The sequence below is a fragment of the Pungitius pungitius genome, chromosome 3, assembly GCF_949316345.1.
Source record: "Pungitius pungitius chromosome 3, fPunPun2.1, whole genome shotgun sequence".
NCBI classification, from domain to species: Eukaryota; Metazoa; Chordata; class Actinopteri; order Perciformes; family Gasterosteidae; genus Pungitius; species Pungitius pungitius.
The window spans coordinates 29658902-29678653 of record NC_084902.1 but is presented as its reverse complement, the minus strand read 5'-3'; the positions used below and the strand labels follow the sequence as shown (position 1 = coordinate 29678653).

General features: G+C 49.4%; 3 protein-coding genes across 3 annotated transcripts in view; all 3 read left to right on the top strand.

Moving 5' to 3' along the window:
* The window catches only part of LOC119220256 (abl interactor 2-like), a 63701-nt gene extending 51620 nt beyond the window's left edge, over positions 1-12081 (top strand). Inside the window, exons 2-13 of the mRNA XM_037476124.2 lie at positions 4385-4528; positions 6608-6775; positions 6869-7045; positions 7443-7460; positions 7808-7911; positions 8742-8888; positions 9502-9626; positions 9860-10060; positions 10645-10809; positions 11098-11190; positions 11578-11784; positions 11865-12081. Coding sequence (XP_037332021.2) covers positions 4412-4528; positions 6608-6775; positions 6869-7045; positions 7443-7460; positions 7808-7911; positions 8742-8888; positions 9502-9626; positions 9860-10060; positions 10645-10809; positions 11098-11190; positions 11578-11784; positions 11865-12040 — 1698 coding nt within the window. The 5' untranslated portion in view covers positions 4385-4411 and the 3' untranslated portion in view covers positions 12041-12081. The remainder of the gene's footprint in view (positions 1-4384; positions 4529-6607; positions 6776-6868; positions 7046-7442; positions 7461-7807; positions 7912-8741; positions 8889-9501; positions 9627-9859; positions 10061-10644; positions 10810-11097; positions 11191-11577; positions 11785-11864) is intronic.
* Positions 174-4153, top strand: LOC119220516 (cytochrome P450 20A1). The gene is made up of 13 exons (XM_037476617.2): positions 174-386; positions 639-688; positions 850-1016; positions 1127-1272; positions 1369-1536; positions 1622-1700; positions 2154-2266; positions 2355-2409; positions 2482-2602; positions 2735-2846; positions 2953-3017; positions 3140-3229; positions 3424-4153. The coding sequence occupies exons 1-13, from the start codon at positions 315-317 to the stop codon at positions 3572-3574; spliced, it is 1389 nt and encodes a 462-aa protein (XP_037332514.2). The 5' UTR covers positions 174-314; the 3' UTR covers positions 3575-4153.
* Positions 12082-13954: 1873 nt separating the features above from the next.
* Positions 13955-18750, top strand: LOC119220956 (GATA zinc finger domain-containing protein 14-like). The gene is made up of 9 exons (XM_062561538.1): positions 13955-14167; positions 14592-14741; positions 14900-15028; positions 15134-15294; positions 15378-15474; positions 15552-15644; positions 15823-15840; positions 15923-15949; positions 16157-18750. The coding sequence occupies exons 1-9, from the start codon at positions 14116-14118 to the stop codon at positions 17674-17676; spliced, it is 2247 nt and encodes a 748-aa protein (XP_062417522.1). The 5' UTR covers positions 13955-14115; the 3' UTR covers positions 17677-18750.
* The last annotated feature ends 1002 nt before the right edge of the window (positions 18751-19752 follow it).

The window sequence follows — 19752 nt, the reverse complement described above, 5'->3', positions numbered from 1 at the left end:
AGCCTTCATGCCTAAACTTATTTTAATATATACAGTGATTGTCTTATCATACTTGTCTATTTCTACATATGAATTTCTGCAGTATATCTTAACTAGATGCAACAATGTCCCGCATAACAGTAAGGCGTATCAAACGAATACGTATTCCCTCTGAGATCGATTAGCTCGCTCTGCCTGCCATCCAGCCCTGGTAGTCGAGCACAGAGCGACACTCGCTCCCCTTCTGTTGACGTGGTAACGGTGTCGGTTGTGCGGACGCACGGGACGAGAAGTCGTCAAAGTCGTCAAAGTCTTGCCACTAAAAGCGGGCCGTCATGCTGGACTTTGCCATCTTCGCCGTGACGTTCGTGGTGATGTTGGTGGGCGCCGTGTTGTACCTGTACCCGGTAAGTCGCCGCGGGGGTTGGCCTCGGTTAGCTAGCGCCGCGTTAACATCTCGGGGCGCCGAGTCAGCGGGACCGATTTCACCCGAAGACCTTCGGGTTCCGAGGACATTGTTGGTGTCGCACAAGGAAAGCGGGGACGTGTTGAATTGAGGTGTATTTCAGTGTGATGACCACTGTCCCAGAAGACACAATGTGTGCTTGAATGTCAGGAAAAAAGAAGGAAAAAAAAGTAATCTTCAATCATGTTTCCAGTCATCCAGAAGGGCCTCTGGCATCCCGGGTCTCAACCCAACAGATGAGAAGTAAGTCGCCCTGCACACAAAAACTAATAGAATATGAGCACAGCCCCGTGTCAGGTGTGTAACTCCCCTGTGGACACCAGTCCAGGTGTGTGCACCTGTCTAAAGGGGGGGGGGCTTTCACACCGTTCTCCTCCAATCCTCTGCTCCGTCTGCTCTCCCAGGGACGGGAACCTGCAGGACATCGTGACCAGGGGCAGTCTGCACGACTTCCTGGTCGGTCTGCACCAGGAGTTCGGGCCGGTGGCGTCGTTCTGGTTCGGCGGCCGGCCCGTGGTCAGCCTGGGCTCCGTGCGCCAGCTGCGGCAACACATCAACCCCAACCACACCAGTGAGCTGTGTGCACGCTGCCAACCCGAACCCCGGGGGGGGGGGGCTTTCTCACATGAATAAACAAACTAAAGGCCTTCTTTTCTTCTGCTTTTTTTACGCTCTTCTCAGCGGACTCCTTCGAGACGATGCTGAAGTCGTTGCTGGGTTACCAGTCGGGATCGGGAGGCGGGGCCACTGAGACGGTGATGAGGAAAAAGGTGTACGAGAATGCCGTCAACGACGCGCTGAGGAGCAACTTCCCCCTCGTGCTCAAGGTACGTGTCTCTCGTGAGAAGACCCGGCTGCCGAAACGTTTCGGTTCGCCCGCTGGGAAATGAAGCGTCCGGACGTCGTGTTCTTGTGCCGCGCAGCTCGCGGAGCAGCTGGTCGCGAAGTGGAGGTCGTTCCCAGAGTCCCAGCACACCCCGCTGTGCGCCCACCTGCTGGGTCTGGCCATGAAGACGGTCACCCAGCTGGCCCTGGGCGAGAGCTTCGGGGACGACGCGAAGGTCCTTTCCTTCCGCAAGAACCACGACGCGGTGAGGCGCCACTCGGACCCGCCGTGATGATGATGATGACCGCCTTTCCACATCAAACTAACCGCTTTGTCTCCCGACACGCCAGATCTGGTCAGAAATAGGAAAAGGCTACTTGGACGGCTCGCTGGAGAAGAGCTCGAGCAGAAAGGGGAATTACGAGAAGGGTGAGTGAGGATGGCGCCGTGAGTTCAGTGTATGGAACCTAGTCTAGTGACTCTGGTTTTCTCTTTGATCTCTTGCACCTGCTGTGTGTGTGTGTGTGTGTGTGTGTGTGTGTGTGGACACGTGTGAGCCGCGGAGCTTCTATCGTTGTCTCAGCTGCGTTGGAGCCGGGGGAAAGTTTGCCGAGGCTCAGCCGTGGTCCGTCTGTGTGAGACAGAATAATTCAGACGCTTTCAGTATCATCAGTTTAAACAGTGAACAGACACTGATCGGGGGGTGGGGGGGCTTTTTATTGATTTACCTGCCGAGGTCACTGGGTGCGTGACCTGCTTTTGGAAGCTGCCTTAAGCGCTGGAAGGCGAGATGCATCTTTCGAAACGCCGCCTTTCAGCCCCCCCCACCCCCCCCCCCCCTGCGTCCTCGTGCCAACGTGTTTTATCTCTCTGGGTGTTCAGCGCTGTCGGAGATGGAGTCCATGCTGCTGTCGGTGCTGAAGGAGAGGAAAGCCCAGAAGAAGCAGACGGCGTTCGTGGACGCTCTGCTCCAGTCGAGCCTCACAGAGCGACAGGTGAGGTCTGATCGGGTCCCCGGTTCAAAGGGCAGCTGGAAGACGTGGTTCCCCTAAGAGCACTAAGGTCAAACGTTTTCTGTTTGAGGTCATGGAGGACTGCATGGTTTTCACCTTGGCCGGATGCGTCATCGCTGCAAACTGTAAGTGTGGACACTCTTTTTCTCTTCTCGTGGTCCCCTGAAGCTCGATTGTTAAATGTTGTGCTTCCGCAGTGTGTATCTGGGCGCTTCACTTCCTGTCCACCTCGGAGGAGGTTCAGGACAAACTGTACAAAGAGCTGGATGAGGTTTTGGGTTCAGACCCAGTCTCCCTGGACAAGATCCCTCAGCTCAGGTAAGACGTTGGGACCTGATGCGTGACATCTAATATCTCAGTTCATGTCTTGCACGTGGCCTTCTTCTCCGACTCGTGCACGGTTGTTTGGTGCAATGACCCGGATGGCGTTGCGTCTGTGCCCTTGGAAAGGTACTGCCAGCAGGTCCTCAACGAGACGGTGAGGACGGCCAAGCTGACCCCCGTCGCGGCTCGGCTCCAGGGAGTGGAGGGCAAGGTGGATCAACACGTCATCCCCAAAGAGGTACCTGCTGGGTCTTTCTCCTCAGCTCCTCGGGAGAGAGGCCTCCAGGATGGAAACATGACTTATGCACCTCAAAGATGCAGATGTTTTTCTTCCTGTATTTCAGACTTTGGTCATCTACGCTTTGGGGGTAGTTCTGCAAGACTCTGACACCTGGAGCACCCCATACAGGTCCCATTTACTGACTCATTTACCCCACAAGTCACCAGAGCATTGAACGCTGAACTCAGCAGGTTTTAAAATACCGATCTGTCGATGGATTTGTGATCCGGGGATCCCTGTGACTCCATCAGGTTCGACCCGGATCGATTCGAGGAGGAATCGGTGGAGAAGAGCTTCCGTCTGCTCGGCTTCTCGGGGAACCAAACGTGCCCAGAGCTCAGGTAAAGACTGACGTGGAAACACGCCAACTGAAAGAAGCCTCACCGACGGCGCTTGGTCGGTGAAAACAGGCCAATCTTCTCTCTTTGGGGGCGGGGGGGGGGGGTCACGTTTGGATGAGCTCTCGTGTTTGGATCTCTCGCTCGTACTTCCATGATAAGGTCAAAAAGGCGATGACGTGCGATGTCTCTCTCAGGTTCGCCTACACCGTGGCCACCGTGCTGCTCAGCGCGTTGGTGCGCCGGCTGAAGCTCCACCCGCTGAAGGGACAGGTGGCGGAGGTCCGATCTCAGCTGGTGTCCACGCCGAAGGACGAAACCTGGCTCACCGTCAGCGGGAGAAGATGAACTTTACTAAGCAACCGGCGGGGAGAAGAGCTGACGAGTTGGATTCCCGGAGAACAGTTCATCTCAATTAAAGGAAAAACCAGCAACGTATTTGATCTCAATAAGTGTTTTCTTTTTTCAACATTATGTTAGATGACGCTACGTTTGTGTGATTCTTGAATGCATTTTCCATTCTTAGTTCATAATTGTTTGTTCTGCACTGTCCCAGTTGTCTTTTTGCTGCTTTCTACAAACAGAAATCTGAGGTCTTGAGCTCGTTGTTGGCTCTCTGTAAAAGTGGGGTAACAAAGTGGTTAAACACTTTAGGATGGAGGGAAAGTGTTTTCTGTAATTCACAGTGCAGTTGCCTTGAGTCACATTAAGCAGTGCGCTTGTTTGTTTATTTATATGGCCAAAGTGGCATTTAGACATTTACTTCCTTGCATATTACGTATAATTAAATATGTTTGATGATTTAATTTAATTGGTGTCATACTTTTCATTATACATGTGTCCTCCCTGGCAAATGTACAACATTGTATAAAGTGGCAGATAGGAGTGCCACTCCTCATAATTACAATATCCCATAACTTAAAACTGATTGGAAAAAGATCACTACATCAAATAATTGTTTTGCAAACATTTACAAATTTACACAAGCATTCATCCCACTGGGAGTCGAGCATAATGCATTTTCCTTTAAAAACGTTATTCATTTTGGGAACCCCTGCTCTCCACTAGTTGCTCGTCCTGCGGTGCCGCACGCGGCCGCGGGGGGCGCTAGAGAGGCCTCACACGCACGCACACATACACACACGCACGCACACATACACACACCGCTCGGCTAAAGATGTGAAAATGGCCGAGCTACAAATGCTTCTGGAAGAGGAGATTCCAGCTGGACGGAGCGCACTACTAGACAGTTTCACCAACTTGGAAAGAGTCGCGGAATACTGCGAGAGCAACTATGTCCAGGTAGGCCGCCGCGTCCGTGGAATAAATCACGCGGTCATTGCTGGGGGTTTTTCTTTGGACAGTTGTCGCGGTGGGGCGAACTGATGATGCTAGGCTAGCTGTTGCTAACTGACACGGCTAAAGCAAAAACAACCCACTGTCAAGGCATGTCGATGAATTATTCTTCATTCGCCGCTTCGTGCTCGAAAGGGGTCTTTGATGCTGCTTATGAGCCGGCGCCCCCACCGACACAACAATGCGTGTGACTCGTACACCCGCCGTGGGCTACGTCGTTAGCCTGCTAGCCTGCTAGCCAGCTGCTCGGCATCACCCCGCTGTCTGAATAAGCCGACGGGGCAGCGTGAAAATCGACGTATTTGCCCCGCGCGGGATCAATCGATGTCGCACGGGAAGGGGATCGAAAAGCGTGGTCCGGACGGGATATCAGGCTAATCTGTGACGAGCTTTGGTTTGACAGAAGGTTAACAGCCGTGACCATATTACCAACAACCACTGATTCATCGCGGTGGACTGAAGCGAAACACGTGATTTAAGGCTTTTAGCCCCATTAGAAATGCACCACTCGAGCCTGCATTGCTTCATTCAAACGTCCCTGGTATGTCGCTGGTATGTGGCATTTTCTGTGAAAGATGTGACTCATTTGCTGTTGACATGCGTAGCATTGAGGTGTGTGTGTTGGGGGGGGGGGGGGTGGGGTGGTTGTAATCAATCCCATTCAGCGCTTTTGCGTTGTGGTATTCTGCAGGTGGGAGCAATTTTGTGTCAGGATCTTTCTCCATCCCTTGCATTCTTTACGGGTGGACCTGGTGTGATAGGAGGAGGAGGAGGAGAAGGTGTGACACTGGCATGTGAGGTGATAAACCGGGCTGATCAGGTCTGACAGGTTTCCCTGCGATGTTGGCAGGGTTGTAATTCTGGGCTCTGTCCCGCCTTGAAGCCACTTCTCTTGTAACACCTGTACGGTCGGTTTGTTGAATCAATCTCAACCCTCTTTCTGCAGATGCTATTTGTTATTGTTACAGACTAAAGCACCACCTTCATTTTAGTCTGATGCTTTAAATGGCAATCCCTCACTTGTATACAAGCACACAGAGACTTGCTGATCCATGCACCCCCCCTAAAAAAAAGAACATATTATTTCATCAGTCTATTAGCAAGTGTGCCTGGTATGTCAAAAATGTCTTTTGTGGCCTGCAGGTAGAAGCTGCAGCTTCACTCCCGCCCTTTTGTCACATGACCCGTTTGTCTTGATCCAGAGGCGCTGCTCGCTCCTTCAGAGGCGCTGCTCGCTCCTTCAGAGGACGCCGCCGCCGCCCAGAAGTTTGATCCCCGCATCGTGAGACGGAGGGCTGGCTGTATTGTGCTGCCCCTCACCATGTCTTCTTCTTTATTCAGGTTCATGATTATTTAATGTCATGGCAGCCCCGACCCCCCGACCCCCTCCCCAAACAAGAATGACATGCAGATGTATTTTGCTGCTACAGAAATACAAATGAATCAGTTGCAAGCTCGTTGCTCGCAGTGTTGCTGTCGAACAAATTCAGTGAGTCAATATTCAATCATGAACCAGAGACCGTTGTGTTCAAATCAATGTGGTGCTGCTGCAGTGCATTTCCATTTGGTTTCACTGGTGCAACAAATGCTTTTGATTGTCATTGCGCAATGCAAATCAAACGGATTAATTGATCACCAGCACAGAAAACCACCGTTGTCGTCGTCGTCGTCGTCGTCGTCCCTTGCGTGGCTCATCTAGTCATATTCACTAGAACTCAAAGACAACCTTGATAACGAGTCCTCAAACTGTTTGTGAAATAACTAGCTTTTACTTCAGTAATCACGTCCTTGTGTTCTTTAACCTTTCCTTCCTGCTGCGATACGTTCAGTGACACTAGAGCGCAGCTTCCCAGCAGAAACCCAAGTGGATCCATTGATGCGCCCAAGCTGCCTCTCACGTCTCCTTTCACTCTGGCTGCGGCTCCATTAACGTTCCTCCTCCCTTTTTAAAAAAATGTTCCTTCTTGCCTCTGAAACATTTTGAAGCAGCATTCAAAACGCACACGTGTCTTTCCTTCCATTCAGTCTCCAGACAAGGAGAGAGCGCTGGAGGAGACCAAAAACTACACCACCCAGTCCCTGGCCAGCGTGGCCTACCTGATCAACACGCTGGCCAACAACGTCCTGCAGATGCTCGACATCCAGGCCTCGCAGCTGCGCCGCATGGAGTCCTCCATCAACCACATCTCGCAGGTTCGCCAGCCCAGAAGCCACGGGCTTCATTTAAAGACGCCCCGTCAATGTTGAAATAAAAGACCCCCCCCCCCCCGTCCTGTTTGTCCCCAGACGGTGGACATCCACAAAGAGAAGGTGGCCCGGCGGGAGATCGGCATCCTCACAACCAACAAGAACACGTCGCGCACGCACAAGATCATCGCCCCGGCCAACCCGGAGAGGCCCGTGCGCTACATCCGCAAGCCCGTGGACTACAGCATGCTGGACGACATGGGCCACGGGGTCAAGGTGGGCCCCCCCCCTCACTGCTTTCGTGGGCTTAGGAACCCATTAAGTTTTAGAAGTAATTAATTATCTGTAATCTTTGCGTCATCGGCGCAGAAACAACTAAATTCTCCCACGTTGTGAATCGCTCACCTGCGACGATCTTCTTCACTCAATAAAGTGGGGAAAGTGGCGAATTTTGCTTCCCACTGATTTTGTGAACAAAGGCGAGCTTGTTTTCCAGAAAATCCTTTCAACCTCACAAAGGTCTGAAAGAAGAAATTCTTGAGATTTAAACACTGAGCTTTTGTTGCCTGGTGCAAGAAGAATAGTTTTCTCTTCCTTCCTTACTAATCCTCTGATGTATTCTTCTCTCCCTCTCTTTCTGCTTGCCTAAATGTGTCTTTATAATAAACCCTAGTGGTTGCTAAGGTTTAAGGTAAGATTTTCAAACTAAAAGCCTCAAACAAATGTTTTTTTTCCACCTATAATTTGTTCAGCCTGTGATTGATGCCACTCTTATTTCTGTTATTAATCATCACTTTGCATAATGTCTGGAAACAGCTGGCCGAGGTCTTGTCAAAGGTTACAACAATGCACCTCTGAAGTGGCCTGAATAAGGGAATCGTGAGGGAGGTGTTTTGGGTTTTGATGCCGTCTAATGGAGCCGTTCGTATTGTTCACACAGTTCTGAGGGTGGTACCAACCGTTCTGTTTTAACCACCTAATCCAGTCCCTCAAGTCCTTTTGGGTTAACCATCACGTTTGCATGTTCTCCTCTTGCAGGCCGGCGTTCAGAACATGAAGGCCGGAGGAGGCACGCTCCCTCGCACAAACCCCCCCACGCAGAAGCCCCCCAGCCCGCCCATGTCGGGTAAAGGGACCCTTGGGTATGTAGCGGAGTCCAGATGGACGTGAGGACTGGTTCTGTGTCCCTGTGGCCCTCCAGACGGGCCGCTTGGCTCCCGCTTTCATTATCAGCCCTTTCCCCTCCTCGGGGGGGGGTATATTTAGACTGGTGGGACTTATTCACCTCATCCGGTTGTAAGGCTGCTTAAAGAAGGGCAGAGGAGGGGAAGAGCTGATTCCTGTGTCTCCGTACGAGGGCCACACGGCCCTTTAGGAATAAAGTCTCATTTTGAACCAGTAGGCGGGAACAAAACATTACGAGTTATTTGTGTATAATTTGCACACCAGGACACAAACGTTAAGCTGGCCGTCACAGCAGCAGCACCCGATTCATTTTGAGGAACCTGGCAGTTGAAAAGAACAGATTTTTAAATTGGGTTTTGCCCCAGTGCGAAAGCAGCATCAGGTGACCAACAGGTCAGGTGGTGTCTCCGTGTCCCCTTCATGGCGGTCCTCCTCATCATCATCATCATCATCACCACGCGAGCTCCAGCCGCCATCTTACTTTTAATTTGTCGTCTGTTTATTCAGCTTATTTCCTCCCCCCCCCCCCCCTTCCCCCCCACCCCCGTGTTCCTCATAGCAGTGATTTCCATAGCAACAGTGCTGGGTCACCCCGCCGTGTTATATGTGACTCAGGGACTTGACTCTCGCCTCCCTGTATCACTTAACTCCCCCCCCCCCCCCACAGATGTCCACCACCTTTCATACCCCGTTTTTTAAGTTTGCACTTGTTTGTTTCTTGCTCCCCCCCCCCCTTCCCCTCCACTTCTCTATGGGTGCCCCTTTCCCACCTCGACCCCTCTCGCAGGCGCCATTCCCCCTATAGGACGCTTGAGCCGGTGCGTCCACCCGTTGTCCCTAACGACTACGTCACCAGCCCGACGCGCAACACGGCGCCCCCCCTGCAGGGCCCCGCACGCACTGCATCCGTTAATCAGAGGAACCGCACGTACAGGTACCCCCTTCCCAGCATGCCTCTCTACACTTCTTAAACCCTCCCCTTTGTCCCTCTCCTCTCCTGATGGAATCCTCTGCTGTGGACCCCCTTCCCTTCTCCCCCCCCCCCCCCCCCCAGTCCTGCCAACCCAGTGTCAGCTCCACTCCCAAGACGAGACTCTTCATCCAGAGACATGACTTAAATATGGAAAGTTTAGTCATTGTGCCCCTCTGTTGGCCAAGCGAACCGGAGCCCCCCCGCCCCCTCTGTGCACCAGGCTTTATCTGCTCTACATGTCATCCCCCCCCCCGCCTCCATGCTTCTTTTCTCTGTGGCATGTCTGTGTGGAGGCTTCCAGCTGCTTTCTCTGTTCTTTTTTCATTTGTTATCATGGTGTCATTTCACTGACGCATCAAAGCCCCCCCGAGGGTCCCCAGTAATAACGTGACTGCTTTCTGCACTCGTTTGAATGGTGATGCACAGTAAACAAGTAGTGCCCATATGTGGAGGTTATATTTTATTATTTGTTTTGAACAAAAGCATTTTCAATTTTTAACCACAATTAGCCTAGAAGTGGTCTGACGTGTTTGCCCCCCCCCCCCCCCCCGTCCTCCTCCCCCCCCCCCCCCAGCAGTGGGAGCAGCGGAGGCAGCCATCCAAGCAGCAGCCGCAGCAGCAGCCGGGAGAACAGCGGCAGCGGCAGCGTGGGCGTGCCCATCGCCGTGCCGACCCCCGCCCCGCCCAGCGCCTTCCCAGGTAACGTGTGTGTGTGTGTGTGTGTGTGTGTGTGTGTGTGCTCTACTGATACTTGTGAGCATCCAGGATGCTGCAGCATGAAGCCAATAGAAAGACGCTGTGTAGGAACCCTGGATCTCCTGCAATCCTTTACCCCCTGCTCACTCTGATCTTGTCTTGACCTCCTCACCTTTCTTCTCTCCCTCCTTTACCTGTTTGGAACCCCCCCCCCCACTCTCCTCGTCCTGGTTCAGCCCTCGTCCCGTCCAACACGGCTAAACCTCCCCCCAACACTGCCACCACTCCCGGACCCCCTACCACTGCCCTAGACGGCCCCCCACAGGCCCCAAACCCCCCCGTAGAGATCCCGCCGGTCCCCCCTCCCCCTCCCCAGCTCCCTGCCTCTGGGGGCCCACCTGCCCCGGGCCCCGCTGCTTTCGGCAACCCGGCACAAGGTGAGTTTAACCCAGTGGGGGAAGCTCCCCACTCTGCACCCCCTCCATCCCTCCATCCCCCCCCCCCTCACATCCATCACCAGCATGCCATCACCACGGATCCGGATGCTCGTTAACTTGAGTTCTGTTTATTGATAATTATGAATTCCGATCTTGGGCCCTGAGTCAGGTGATTAATTGTAATTTAGTCTACGGATCCTTTGGGCCTGGTTTAATAAATCCAGTTAATAAAGACCAGATGGATCTGCTCATTGAATCCGGCTCCTCATGCTCCTCATGCTCCTCATCCCTCTCATCAGCTTTCTGTTGATGACCACGGCTGATGTTTAATGCATGAGTTGTGTGTGCAGAGCTTTACAGTGAATTGGTCTCTATTGATGCTTTCTTTCTTGTGTCGTTGATGTTCAGTGTTTCCTTCAGGTTATAAAACGCCATTTATATATTTACAAATTATTTTGGTTCTAGTAAATAGTTTGTGTCCTTTTCTGAATCAAGCCCCTGTTCTTCACGGCGGCCAAAAGAGCTGCTGGGGGGGTGAAAAGTAACCCCTCCCTCGTTGACCGGCTCTCCGCTGCCCCCTGCAGGTGCGGCTCAGTTCTACAGCATGAACCGGCCCGCTCAGCCGCCTCAGAACTCGCAGGTCGGAGGCTCGCTGCCGTACCGCCGCCCCGCCTCCGTCACCGGGCAGCCCAACGCCGCCCTCAACCCCAGCCAGCTCAACGGGGGGCCGCACTTCGCCCAGAACCCAGGTACTGGTAGTACTCTCTGTGTATCTGACAGATGGTCCATGTAGGTTCACAGATCAGGTGGTCTGACATTTCACAGCTTCTCTGGACTTCATCACTGCTGAACCTCTATTAATATTTAGCGTTTCATGAAAACATAAATATCCATTTAAACTTGGATTAGCTGCTGGTGAGAAGTTGCTGGCGGTGCGTCTTGTGTCACAGATTGTAATAATAATTATAGGTTTCTCGGTGGTCTAATGTTCTCATGTCTCTCCTCTCCCTCTACCTCTGTGTAACAATGGCGTTCAGTGATAGCAGGCCCGCTCGCGCCCCCTCCCCCCTCCATGCAGATCACCCCCCAGCTGCCTCTGATGGGCTTTGTGGCCCGAGTTCAGGAGACGAGTAAGTGGCCCTTAGACCCACCCCACCCCCCCCTGCATGACCGCGGTCCCCCCCCCCCCCCAACAGCTAGTGGAACATTCTCTCACTGAAGGACGGTTCACTCGGCTTCATGCTCCTTGATCTTGACTCTAAATGCATGGCTCAGATGTTCTAGTTGATCTTCATTATTAGTAAATCAGGCAGAGTTATGAGCATGATCATGTTTCCATGGCGATGTGTGAATGTGGTCTCTATGCATCCTGCATGGACTCTTTCACCCCCCCCCCCCCCCCCCCCCCACCCTTGATGCACGCATTGTCCGTGATGAGAAGCGCGCTGCTCTTCTTTGCCTCTGATTCGTTCCTTTCTTCTTTCCGCCCATCTGGGAAAAAAAATATAAAATTCCAGTCTCCGACGCGCCGCCCCCCCCGCCTCCGCCCGCCGACGACCCGGTGTTCGACGAACCCGCGCCGCCTCCCCCGCCAGAGGACTACGAGGACGAGGAGGATGGCGAGGAGGATGAGGAGGAGGAGGAGGAGTCGGCGGTCGTGGAGTACAGCGACCCCTACGCCGAGGAGGACCCCCCCTGGGCTCCACGCACCTACATGGAGAAAGGTGAACAGCGACATCCGAGCTGCGCCGCCACGAGTCACCAACTCATTACTAATTTGGGTTTTTAATGTATTTATTTTTAGTGGTGGCCATCTACGACTACGCCCGCGACAAAGAGGACGAGCTGTCGTTCCAGGAGGGCGCCATCATCTACGTGATCAAGAAGAACGACGACGGCTGGTACGAGGGCGTGATGAACGGCACCACGGGCCTCTTCCCCGGCAACTACGTCGAGTCCATCATGCACTACGCCGACTGAACGAGCCTCCCTCTGTGGGCCGTTTGGATGGGGGGGGGGGGAGGAGGAGGAGGAGGAGGAGGGGAGGGGCGGGGCGCCAAGGGTTAAAAGGTCAAAGACTTTGATCAGACAGAGCATGATCACCTGCGGGGCGACGAGAGGACGCGGAGAGGAAGCTGCTGCCCACTCACTCTCATTCACTACTAGATGCCCCCCCCCCCCCGTAATATTTCTTTTGTTTTCTTTCTTCGCCCGGCTGACAACTGGAGCGCGATGGATTTATTGTGTTTGGAGTTCCATTATCAGACCACTACATTGATTTATTTCTGTTGTTGTTGTTTGTTTCACCAATTTGCCCTTTATTTTAAAGAATATTTATTTAGATTTCTGTAGTGTGATACAAGGTGAGCAGGTTGGTTGGAGAAAGGGCTGCAGGAGAAGGTCTTCATATATATATATATATAAATATATATGATATAAATTATAATGCAACAACAGTATCCTCGGTGGGAGATAAACGGTAGTTTCAGAGCCAAAGCTGACATTCACCAGGGAAAAGCACATGACCCGTCTTAAGGTTTCAACTCAAACGAGCCAGTTTAGTCCCCACGTGCTTCCCTTTGCGGGCAACGACGGGGAATCGCCCCCCCCCCCCCCCCAATAAGAGCAGAGCACAAGGACCGGGCCTCTGGCGTGGTTAATAATCTGTTTAGTTTCTTTGGCGCTTACCTAGAGGTGCAGAATCTGGAGCAGCAGCCTGCATGTTTCAAAGAGGGGGGTGGGGGGGGGGGGGTGGTATTTATTGTCTGCTCTACTGAGGATTAATGTCTTAATATTTTTAGATATGCTGTGATTTGGTTTTTGATATTCACCCACAATGCATTGAGGTCCTTTCTAAAACGCTTGTGCCATATTGAAGTGCGTGTTGCTGTTCAGAGGTTGTTTGCAATAACTCGCCGAGGGGGGGGGGAGGGCGGCCCGTCGCAGAACTCCACATCTGCATTTTCTATTTGAGTTGTAAATCAAAAGCACATTTGTAGTGAAAAGGTGTAAGAAGACATTATATATAAATGTGAGATGTATTGCGTCCTGCACACGGGACTTTTGATTATGAAAAGATGCCAGCTGTCGTGTTTAAATGGTTTTAACAGTCGCCCGAAGCCGCCCCCCCCCCCCCCCCCCCCCCCCCCCCCCCCCGTTGGTGTAGGCGCTGTTCGTCCCCCCCGCTGAGCCGTTGGGTGTCTGCGAGGGCAGAATCTGTCAGAATCTTTATTTTCTATTAAAAAAGAGGGCAATAGTACCAAGTGGGTGTGTATGTGAGTCTTGCATGCCGTTGTTCTCATCTGTGCTGGTGTCCCAGAGGTCACCGCCTCTGACCCCAAAGAGATGGTGTCATTACGTCAGTGGCAACAAAAAAAAGAAGCCCCCCCCCCCTCCCCCTGCCCAACAAACACGAGGTGACTGGATGAATTTACTCTTGCTTCATAACACTCGTAGGATGACGCTAAAATAAACAAGGATCCGACCAGGCGGCTGTTGTGCAGGATTCAGACGTCCAGTTTAACTCGTAACGCCATTGTGTTGCACAGTTCAAGTTGAAATGCAGAAGTATCATATTTGTAAAATGAGAACAAAGACAATAAAATTATCAAGATTTATCTGTGTTTGGTTCTTGTTTTTTAGTTTTTTGTTGTTTCTCTGGGTGAATATTATCCGATTTGAATGGAACTGCAAATGCTCACATAAATATGAATAATGTTGAATAAAGTTCTTGCTCGTGGTTATTAGTGAAAATGTACTTCATTGACTTAACTTTCACACTTTAACTTCCTTCATATCATGAACAGAAATGGATCAAAGTGAGCTCAGCCAGATAATTTATTAACCTGCTCAACGTTTTACTTTCTGTTTGGCTTTATTTTCCCGTGTAGTTTGATATCAGAATATCGCGAGACTTTTGTTCCTCCAATGGGATCTTCTGTCACTTCCTGACCCAGAGCCCTGCCTTACCCACGACAGCCTCTCAACTCGAAGTATTCCTAAATATTTCAAGACTTTCTGAAGTTTTTTGAGTTGTTTTTAATAATTCGTTGGAAATGTGGAAGCTGCTGACTCCGTTTCTGTTTCTCTCGGTGCCGTTAAACGCCGGTAAGTTCTGACCGAGCGGGATCCAAGGGCATATAAACCGAAACCTAAATCCAAATATCAACCTAAAACTCTTTTAATGAATCGGATTGAAGATGCACTGCAGCACGCAGGGTGCGTGTGTTCTTCAGAGACCTTTGAAGAACCTCCAGAGATCGAGGATCCCAACGGAGTGTTTTGTGTTTGTGAAAAAAGTTACGCAGTGATTTCCGTTGTGTACGAAAGTAGTTCTTACCTACTATAATATAATAATTGGGTTAGCTAAATATTTTTCATTATTATTAACCTGTGACATAAGAACTAACATATATAATCCATTAGTGTATTATCACAAGGACCAGATGCTTTTACACAACAGACCTTCTGTCCCATGAGCACCAATGAAAGGACAAAGAATGCACTACATCTGGTGTGCGTGTGTTTTCAGACGGGCAGGTTTATAAAGCCGTGGGTGACACAGTGGTCCTCACAGCGCGCAGTGTGGGGGCACCCATCACAAACATCGTGTGGAAACAAGGAGCAGACCTCGCTGCAGACTGGTCCTCGGGGGGTCAGACCTTCTACCGCAACTTTAAAGGTAATCTCCCACCTTCATCTCTGCACTGTCCGGATTTAACGTTGCACTCTGGCATATTTTAGGTGCCAATTGAATGACACAGTGATACCTTGAGGTTTTCTGAATGTGTTTCCTGTGCACATAACGACACACACACACACACACACACACACACACAGGCCACAGCACGTTGAATAATTTGACCGGAGCGCTGACCATCACGGGCCTGACTCCAGACCACAGCGGCGTCTACGCAGCAGAGATCAACTTCAACAACCAAGCCAACTCCTTTCATCTCCAGGTCATCTGTGAGTGTGTGAGGGGATGCGGGGGGGGGGGGGGGCTGTTTGCCCGAGTTATGCTTTGTTTTAGTTTTTTGCGAAGCTCAAAATTTCCATTTGGTTCCCCATCAGCTCCTGTCTCCAAGCCCGCTGTCTCCAAACAGTGTGACCCCCAGATGACCTTGTGTAACCTCACCTGTGAAGGCAACACCACGGGCGCCGAGCCGGTGACCTACCGGTGGAGCCTACGCGACCGCTCTGTGGGCTCAACCCAGGTGTTGAACGTAGAGAGGGTACGAAACAAGATGAATGTCTCCTTGAAAATAAGGCATGGCGTGCTGCTCCTCGCTGAGCCTCTTTCTGCTCGGCGCTGCAGGGCGAGGTCGGGACGGAGAGGAGCTACTCGTGTGTTCTGGAGAACCCGGTCAGCAAAGAGAACGCCACCGTCACCGTCACCTTCCCCCTCCCTCAAAGTGAGTGGTCTCTGTCTACATCGGGGTGTTTGCTGGACTTATCGGTTATTCATTGCTTTCGTGTGGTTTCTTTTTAGGGAGCAGGTTGTGGATGATACCAGCATTCTTCCTTCTAGCAGCCATTGTGATTGTTGTGATTGTGTGTGTCCGCAAATACAAAAGCAAAACAGGTAAGACGCCACAAAATGTATTTATTTTAAATATCATTTCAAATATTTTGACTAAATCTTTGAATTAAATGTATTTAGAATAGCTAAAAATCAGACTTCCTTCTTTGTGGGGAAAATATATTTTTAAAGCTCCTCTGTTACTTTAACTTTTGTATGATTTCATCACCTCAACTAAAAGCCAACAGGAGTCACTCAGGTAATAACCACACACAAATAAACATGGTTTTTAATGGAGTATTTCATGAAAGTGATCCTACGTTTGTTCATCTTTCACACAGGATTAAGGTTTACAAAAGTACCTCAAGGTAAGAACTCTTCACATCCGGTGTCTCCTCCTTAGTGGAGTGTGTTTTAATGATTGTAACTCCTTTCTGGGAGAAGAAAACACTCTGGAGTGAAAATGTTGAGGCCGAGAAAAGAGACATTTTCCTCTAGATGGCAGCAGAATTTGCATTATGAGAAAAATTAAATGTGCATAACGCAAAGTTTGTCTTTTTTATATACATTTATAGATGATCAGAGGCCCATTGACCACAAAACAACTGACCATGAAACAATCAACATAGAAACAGCCAACCATCAAACAACCGACCAAGGAACCACCAACCAAGAATCAACCAACCATGAAACCACCAACCAAGAATCAACCAACCATGAAACAACCAACCAAGGAACCACCAACCAAGAATCGACCAACCATGAAACCACCAACCAAGAATCAACCAACCAAGGATCAACCAACCAAGAATCAACCAACCATGAAACCACCAACCAAGAATCAACCAACCATCAAACAACCAACCAAGGAACCACCAACCAAGAATCAACCAACCATGAAACCACCAACCAAGAATCAACCAACCATGAAACCACCAACCAAGAATCAACCAACCAAGGATCAACCAACCAAGAATCAACCAACCATGAAACAACCAACCAAGAATCAACCAACCATGAAACAACCAACCAAGAATCAACCAACCATGAAACAACCAACCAAGAATCAACCAACCATGAAACCACCAACCAAGAATCAACCAACCATGAAACAACCCACCAAGAATCACCCAACCATGAAACAACCAACCAAGAATCAACCAACCATGAAACAACCAACCAAGAATCAACCAACCATGAAACAACCAACCAAGAATCAACCAACCATGAAACAACCAACCAAGAATCAACCAACCATGAAACAACCAACCAAGAATCAACCAACCATGAAACAACCAACCAAGAATCAACCAACCATGAAACCACCAACCAAGAATCAACCAACCATGAAACAACCCACCAAGAATCACCCAACCATGAAACAACCAACCAAGAATCAACCAACCAAGAATCAACCAACCATGAAACAACCAACCATGAATCAACCAACCAAGAAACAACCAACCATGAAACAAACAACCATGAAACAACCAACCACGAATCAACCAACCAAGAAACAACCAACCATCAAACCACCAACCAAGAATCAACCAACCATCAAACAACTAACCAAGGAACCACCAACCAAGAATCAACCAACCATGAAACAACCAACCAAGAATCAACCAACCATGAAACAACCAACCAAGAATCAACCAACCATGAAACAACCAACCAAGAATCAACCAACCATGAAACAACCAACCAAGAATCAACCAACCATGAAACAACCAACCAAGAATCAACCAACCATGAAACCACCAACCAAGAATCAACCAACCATGAAACAACCCACCAAGAATCACCCAACCATGAAACAACCAACCAAGAATCAACCAACCAAGAATCAACCAACCATGAAACAACCAACCATGAATCAACCCACCAAGAATCAACCAACCAAAAAACAACCAACCATGAAACAACCAACCAAGAAACAACTAACCATGAATCAACCAACCATGAATCAACCAACCATGAATCAACCAACCAAGAAACAACCAACCATGAATCAACCAACCAAGAAACAACCAACCATGAATCAACCAACCAAGAAACAACCAACCATGAATCAACCAACCTCGAGAGTTGTTAGAAGTCTGCAGCTGGGTCCACATTGGACCAAAATGACTTAAAGGTTTGGGTCAGACATTTCTAGGGTTAGCTGGTTCTGCTGCTTGGTCCCACTGAGACGTTGCTGAAACATTTCATCAAACATCAAACCACAACCGTCGAGTGTTTTCTGAATGTTTGACCGAGTATCTTAACAGCTCATTTTAACAACTTATTTGTTTTTGCTTTATTTGCTCGTCCATCTTCATCCTCCTAAATTACTCACTAGTGGAGGTCAATTTTTTATTACATTTAGGGGAAACATTACATTACATGACGTTTAGCTGACGCTTTTATCCAAAGCGACTTCCAATAAGTGCATTTCCACCAAACAAATTATGGAATGAAAAAATGTTCCTCTATGTTTCAAAAAGTGCCTGAAATTAATTCCAATAGCTGTTTTGAAGGAGTTTATTTAATAAAAAACATTCATAGTTGTTCCACTTTTCATTCACGTTGCCTAGGAAACAGCACATGGGTCCAAATCATTGTTACTTTCACACGCCACACAATGACGTTGTTTTTCTTTACTTTCATTTTCTTTTGTTGTCCCTCTCATGCATATTTCGTTTTATGTTTATCATTTTGTTAAATATTTTAATGATGTAATATAATAAATAATATAATGTTATATACACTCACCGGCCACTTTATTAGGTACACCTGTCCAACTGCTCGTTAACACTTAATTTCTAAGCAGCCAATCACATGGCGGCAACTCAGTGCATTTAGGCATGTAGACATTGTCAAGACAATCTCCTGCAGTTCAAACCGAGCATCAGTATGGGGAAGAAAGGTGATTTGAGTGACTTTGAACGTGGCATGATTGTTGGTGCCAGAAGGGCTGGTCTGAGTATTTCAGAAACTGCTAATCTACTGGGATTTTCACGCACAACCATCTCTAGGGTTTACAGAGAATGGTCCGAAAAAGAAAAAACATCCAGTGAGCGGCAGTTCTGTGGGCGGAAATGCCTTGTTGATGCCAGAGGTCAGAGGAGAATGGCCAGACTGGTTCGAGCTGATAGAAGGGCAACAGTGACTCAAATAACCACCCGTTACAACCAAGGTGGGCATAAGAGCATCTCTGAACGCACAGTACGTCCAACTTTGAGGCAGATGGGCTACAGCAGCAGAAGACCACACCGGGTGCCACTCCTTTCAGCTAAGAACAGGAAACTGAGGCTACAATTTGCACAAGCTCATCAAAATTGGACAATAGAAGATTGGAAAAACGTTGCCTGGTCTGATGAGTCTCGATTTCTGCTGCGACATTCGGATGGTAGGGTCAGAATTTGGCGTCTACAACATGAAAGCATGGATCCATCCTGCCTTGTATCAACGGTTCAGGCTGGTGGTGGTGGTGTCATGGTGTGGGGAATATTTTCTTGGCACTCTTTGGGCCCCATGGTACCAATTGAGCATCGTTGCAACGCCACAGCCTACCTGAGTATTGTTGCTGACCATGTCCATCCCTTTATGACCACAATGTACCCAACTTCTGATGGCTACTTTCAGCAGGATAATGCGCCATGTCATAAAGCTGGAATCATCTCAGACTGGTTTCTTGAACATGACAATGAGTTCGCTGTACTCAAATGGCCTCCACAATCACCAGATCTCAATCCAATAGAGCATCTTTGGGATGTGGTGGAACGGGAGATTCGCATCATGGATGTGCAGCCGACAAATCTGCGGCAACTGTGTGATGCCATCATGTCAATATGGACCAAACTCCCTGAGGAATGCTTCCAGCACCTTGTTGAATCTATGCCACGAAGAATTGAGGCAGTTCTGAAGGCAAAAGGGGGTCCAACCCGTTACTAGCAGGGGGTACCTAATAAAGTGGCCGGTGAGTGTATGTGCCTTATGAATTTCAGCCAGGTTTGTTTATTCTTTATTTTGTGTGGTTGGAATTGTGCAAATAAATAAATAGTGTTGTTCCTTCTTCGTTCCACCACCAGCTGCTGTGTCTTAATGTTTAAAGATGGACAACACGTACATGACAATGTACATGTCGAATACACATATTTACTAATGTTAATAAACCTTTTCATATTCT